The sequence below is a fragment of the Rhinoderma darwinii genome, chromosome 8 (assembly GCF_050947455.1).
Source record: "Rhinoderma darwinii isolate aRhiDar2 chromosome 8, aRhiDar2.hap1, whole genome shotgun sequence".
NCBI lineage: Eukaryota > Metazoa > Chordata > Amphibia > Anura > Rhinodermatidae > Rhinoderma > Rhinoderma darwinii.
In genome coordinates, this window is record NC_134694.1 from 9,197,607 (window position 1) to 9,203,926 (window position 6,320).

Consider the following 6,320-nt stretch of genomic DNA (forward strand, 5'->3'; position numbering starts at 1 on the left):
GGTAATGCTTCCGTTGCAAATGGTTTCCGTTTGGTTTCCATTTTTTTAGCGGAAACAATATGGTAGTCGACTGCGCCATTGTTTTTGCCAAAAACGGAAGCCTTATGGAACGGAGACAAAGGGAAACCATTTGTAACGGAAGCATTACCATTGAAATCAATGGTAATGCAAACGAAAGCTACAGTTTTTCTTTGGCTTTCTGTTCGTGCTTTCCCCTGACAGAAAGGTCTAACGGAACCCCGATGCTGATGTGAACGACGCCCAACATTATCCAAAACGAAAGGAGGAGTCTGGTTTCTAAGGGTGTCACCATTGTTTTTATTTTGTACCCGTTGTTACACAACAACCACCCCCCACACTTCTGCTACCCTACATGCAGATTTTCTTGCAAGGCATTGACTTTCGCCCCCTGCTGGTTGTTCCTGTAATGCTCCATTATACCCGCCCGATCACCAGCATTCATTTCCTTTTTGTTTTGCTCGCAGGCCGGATCCTATCGGCTATGGATTGCGATTTGCTCAGGTTGATCCAAGCGTCCACAATGAGGATAGACGGAATGATAATCCACAAGGCGTTCATGAAGACAAAGTAGAACCAAAAGTAAAGGGGATGCCACATCTCACTGTGACTGAATCCTTCTCGGTATTCAGTGTAGAAGTATAGCACATCACCATACAGCTGCCCTGTGGACATAGAGGAGTAAAATAAAAGGCCACCATAAGGTTTGAGGAGGGCACCTGCGCCATATTACACTGCCAGGGGACAGCCTGAAAGAATCGGGAGGTTGGATTTTATATGGGTTTGTGTTCAAGTCCCTCTGGACTCTTTATTTATACAATTGGTAGTAATCCAAAATTACGTGTCACTCTTACACCAGACCTTCCTCAATGGCCATTTCACAACAGCGACTGAGGTCGCGAGCACCGTATGCGACTACCCACAGACGCTATCCGTATCGGAGGAAGGCCTGGTGTAAGAGCGAAACGTAATTTTGGATTACTACCAATTGTATGATTTAATAAAATACTCATTTCGAAAATCATATTGGAGTGCAAAGTTCCTATTAATTAGTATGGATTTTATATGGGGTTATTTGTTTATAGAGATAAGCGGCGCTCAGTCTGGCAGCCCCTTATGTTTATGGAGGAGTCAGCAACATTTGTGTTGGGGCTGCTTTAGATGATGCCTGAAAACATTCAATAGATAGATTCTCGAACAACTAAACGGGTATTCCCATCTTAGACATACATATCATACATTTATGGCATGTATTGTGTATATGTCATAGATTCCTAAGAGGGGTATACGCCTTTAAGAAGGACTAAACATTTATAATAAGCAATAAATTCTTCCAACAAAATTGTGAGAGGACATATACATATAAAAAATGTTTCTACCAGTTCTGGGTGTTAACTGTTCAGTTGTTCTTACCAAGAGACACAATCAGTTGCAGCACGAAGCGATACGGCTTGTTCTGCAGGAAGGAGATCACCGTCCAGACGCTCATTGGTCCCCACGCCACCGCGGTGATGGTCTCCATGCAAACTGTGAAATTATCAGCTCTGGAAAGAAAACAATGCAGACGCAGGACTCAAAATCTTACACCAGGTCTGCAAGTTTCCTCTTACGTGGGCCGTGGAAACGAGCGCCGATCCACGAGACAGCTGTTTGATCGGCGCTCGTTTGCTCCTGTCACACGGAGTTATGGATGGGGACGAGCAGTCGTTACTCCGATCTCGTTCCCCTCCATTATTATGCAGCGCGTCTCCCTGTTTACATCGGGAGATTTGCTGCCGACATGATAATATTTTTGGCTGCGTGAACGATACAATAAGTCCATGAACGCTGGTTTGCCCGATGATCGGCCCATGTAAAAGGGCTGTAAAGCATTCCCCAATTGTCACAAAGAAAACCTGATTACTATGGCAGAAAGAAATTGGGTGCTTTGGGTGATGTCCGTTTTTCTCATTGGGCCTTGGACTTGAGACCCGCGTTATCTGAGATCCTAGGGATGTGCTGCCTGACAATCCCAATTAATGTCAGCGTATCCATAGCAACTAATCACACTCACCATGGCAACAATCTCACCATGCCATTCTATATGTCAGCCCGCTTTATTAGATTAGATTATTGGGAATAGAATTTCTATAGGTGACAGAGATAGGAAAGGAGAAACGCTCTCATCCATAGACATGAAAGAGCTGCCGGCAGAACGATCAGTTATCAGCCTACACTGTGACAACTAATATGGCCACCATAACACATCCCGTTGCAGTGGTCACTCAGCTTTCCAAGACTCCTAAAAAGCAGATCTGACAATGTACGCGGCGATAACAGAGCAGCAGCTGCAATACTGTATTCATCTGGGAGTTGTAATAGTAACCATACGGCTTGTCACCCAGCTTTCCCACAAACAGATATGACCAAGAAACTACTGAACAGCATTTTTCCTAATATAGAAGGACAACCTCTTATTTATTAGGGAATATGGATGACATAGTGGGGGAGTCTCATACTCAGGGTAGACCCCCTTCTATTAGCTAGATGGTCGGGCCTCCAACAAACCAGCTTATAACGGGGGTGTCTTCTCTAACATTCATTATATAGACTTAACATCAATGCTATTTAAATAGGAGATAAGCGGCCACCAAACACCCCTGGCACTGCTTATCTCCAGAGGGGAAAAAAAGGATTGAGCAAGTAAAAATCCAACATTTTCCTTCCCCCTATGACATGTACCAGGCCACATAGACTATCAGGCGACCAAGGAAAGATACTCACATCATGTACCGGCTGTCTCCTTTCCCATATTCTTTCCCTGGAGAGAGATAAACATGAGGAGAGAGGTGATTACCGAGAACAATGAAGATGAGATCTCTGCATAAATATATTCTTTCATGTTCTGCTCTTGTTAAAAATACTATTCACCGTTTCTTGGTTCTATCTGGTTCTGGGAAAGCTGGGTGACAACTAATATGGCCAACATAACACATCCCCTAGGAGTTGTCACTCAGCTTCTTAAGAGTCCTGAAAGGCAGATCTGGCAATGTAAGCAGCGATAATGGAGCAGGAGCAATACTGTATACAATGATTCTAGAAAAGCTGGGTGGGAGTTGTAATAGTAACTATACTGCTTGTCATCCAGCTTTCCCAGAAACAGATAAAACCAAGAAACCAAAGATTTTTCATGCACAAGCTTTTTATATTTCGCAAGACCCCATCCCGTACTTACACAGCTGTGACAGGAACGCCTGGTCCCTAGGGATTACTGGGTAGTAGAAGGAGAACCAGCCTTCAATTACGCCATGGATGAAACCGCAGACCATGAACCAGCAGACAGCCAGGCGGCGTGGAGCGCTCATGCCAGTCACTCGACCGGTCAGAAACCACATGCCAGCCAGCAGAGCCCCAGATACTGAGAACAGGAAGGTCAAGATCTCCGACATCGGCCGGTCATTGGGACGGAAACCATCGATTTGTAGATCGCGTGGCCAGAAAGGATGAGGGACGGGAGATCCGGTCTCTGGAGCCATATTGTGTCTTGTGTACAACCTGCTGTGGGATAAAGAAGAACATCAGACTATGGGATTCCCGTAACGGACGTCCGTCTGCAGATGTTCGCACCAACCGTAGCAAAAATGAGTTAGGGAATGTTCACACGCTTAACCAAAAACGTCTGAAACTACGGAGCTGTTTCAAGGCAAAACAGCCCCTGATTTTCAGCCGTTTTTTTTAGCAACTTGCTTTTTTAGAGCTGTTTTTCTATAGAGTCAATGAAAAACGGCTCCAAAAATGGCTCAAGTGACCTGCACTTCTTTTTCAAAGCGGCCGCGTAAAAAAACGGCCTGTCGGAACAGAACGCCGTTTTCCCATTGAAATCAATGGACTGATGTTTGGAGGCGTTCTGCTTCCGAAAATAGGCCGTGTGAGCATACCCTAAAAGTGACTATTTACATGTGCCCACGAGGAAAATACTCAACCGACCGGTGTTAATAACATCAGCAATAAAACACGCCTCATATGTCCCGAGCGGCAGACATTCCCCTCCCCCCGGCAATTATAACTGAAAACTATATATTTTTCTCCACCATGGACTTCACGTTCAATGAATTATCAGTGCGTTTATGGCTAAGGATACGAAAAGACGAAAGCGAGGCAGCACTTCCACAATACATATACGAGCTTTATTCACCCAACATTTCAGTCCAGCAGGACCTTTAGGATACGTCCACACGGGACGCAAAATGATGTTAGAAATCCACTGCGTTTCCGCAGCAATATTCACACGTAAGACATACGGATGCAGTTTTTACCCTTCTGACTGAAAAACGTGAAACCCGTGATAAGAATCCGCAGCAAAATCCGCACAACGGGTAATTTTTTTCAATGCAGACATTTTCTACAGCATGTGGATGACGTAAATCCGTACAGACGGAAAATCCACAGCGTAACCCCCATGTGTGAACATACTCTAAGGGTATACTTTTAAGGGTACGTCCACATGTGGCGGATACACTGCGGATTTTCCAGACGGATTTGCGTGCAATAGAAAGCTCATTCCTGGACAACCCCTTTAAGAAGGTGCATACTGTATATTCATCCATACAATGTGTGTATGTATGTGTGTGTATGTATGTGTGTGTGTGTATGTATGTATGTATGTGTGTGTGTGTATGTATGTGTGTGTGTAAAATACATTGTGGAGCCACATGATTCTCACCTCCGCTCAGCTCCCAGTCCCTGCAGATCACTCACACCGCTCAGACCAAGAAAGACAGAAGACCATCCGAACCCCGCCCTCTCGCGCTCTTCCTCCAATCATTGCACAAGGCTGTCACCGTTCAGCCAATCAGAAGCCAACCTTACAAAGACACATCAGTTCATTGAGTAAAAGGCAGCTCCGCTTTCTTATTGGGGAAGATGTGTGATTGGGTGAATAGAAGAGGAGGGAGGAGTCTATGTGGTCTATGAACCTCGCCAGACGCTCGTTCCATGAGAGCTTATTGGCTGAAATCTGAAAAGGGAACCGCCCCCAGTACTTGATTGGTTCGATATTTTAACAGTTATTGCATCTTAGATTTATGTAGTGAGTTAGTCAGAACACGAGGTGGCAGTAAATCTCTCTGCTCTATATGTAGTAATTTAATTATGCCACTATTGGGCAGTAGAGATTTATGAAGTTGTACAGATGTATGTAATAATTTAGTTGTAACACTTGGTGGCAGTAAAGGTATGGGCGCTATATGTAGTAATGTAATAATGACACTAGGTGGCAGCAGAGATTTACGTAGGAATGGAGATTTATGTAGTAATTTAGTTATAACACTAGGTGGCAGTAAAGGGCTAGGCGTTATATGTAGTAATGTAATAATGACACTAGGTGGCAGCAGAGATTTACGTAGGAATGGAGATTTATGTAGTAATTTAGTTATAACACTAGGTGGCAGTAAAGGGCTAGGCGTTATATGTAGTAATGTAATCATGACACTAGGTGGCAGCAGAGATTTACGTAGGAATGGAGATTTATGTAGTAATTTAGTTATAACACTAGGTGGCAGTAAAGGCTAGGCGTTATATGTAGTAATGTAATCATGACACTAGGTGGCAGCAGAGATTTACGTAGGAATGGAGATTTATGTAGTAATTTAGTTATAACACTAGGTGGCAGTAAAGACTAGGCGTTATATGTAGTAATTTAATAATGACACTAGGTGGCAGCAGAGATTTACGTAGGAATGGAGATTTATGTAGTAATTTAGTTTTAACACTAGGTGGCAGTAAAGATCTAGGCGTTATATGTAGTAATTTAATCATGACACTAGGTGGCAGCAGAGATTTACGTAGGAATGGAGATTTTTGTAATAGTTTAGTTATAACGCTAGGTGGCAGCAAAGGTCTGGGGCCTTTATGTAGTAATTTATTTATGCCACTAGATGGCAGTAGAGTACATAGTAATGGAAAAAGCAGCATCATAAGAATCACCTCGCACGTTGAATTTTAGACTTCATTTACTTTTAGCTCTTCACAATCTATAATACAGGAATCCCAAGTATCGAAAATGTAATTTTAATGCTTATATAGCTATCTCACTTAATCCCGCCTCTTCCTCTATCTCATTGGTCAATATATCTGCCATTCACGTCAATTGTTTGACAGATTGGACACTTGGAACGTTACTGACTTCCTGCTTTTTGATTGGCCCAGCTGTCGGGTCCTGTCCTGTGATTGGTCAATCGCTGCTGCTTTGGTCTGTGACAAGCATAGTTATTCGTCTCTCAGCATGTGATTGGTCTGTCTTCTCATATCCTGTGGTGTCATTG

At 43.5% G+C, this 6,320-nt stretch overlaps 1 protein-coding gene across 1 annotated transcript; it reads right to left on the bottom strand.

Moving 5' to 3' along the window:
• Positions 1-294: 294 nt before the first annotated feature.
• On the bottom strand, positions 295-4,829 carry EBP (EBP cholestenol delta-isomerase). Its single transcript, XM_075834154.1, has 5 exons — positions 4,721-4,829; positions 3,233-3,555; positions 2,782-2,818; positions 1,432-1,562; positions 295-683 (listed from the first exon to the last, which is right to left on the bottom strand). Exons 2-5 carry the CDS (start codon positions 3,531-3,533, stop codon positions 460-462), a joined length of 693 nt encoding a protein of 230 aa, XP_075690269.1. The 5' UTR covers positions 3,534-3,555; positions 4,721-4,829; the 3' UTR covers positions 295-459.
• Positions 4,830-6,320: the final 1,491 nt, after the last annotated feature.

Bases quoted from the DNA above. Each gene is read 5' to 3' on its own strand.
- EBP (XM_075834154.1), bottom strand. From the start codon at position 3,533: ATGGCTCCAGAGACCGGATCTCCCGTCCCTCATCCTTTCTGGCCACGC. The intron at 1,563-2,781 runs GTGAGTATCTTT...TTTTCTTTCCAG, and splicing joins GGAGACAGCCGGTACATGAT to AGCTGATAATTTCACAGTTT. The intron at 684-1,431 runs GTAAGAACAACT...CTATGTCCACAG, and splicing joins GCAACTGATTGTGTCTCTTG to GGCAGCTGTATGGTGATGTG.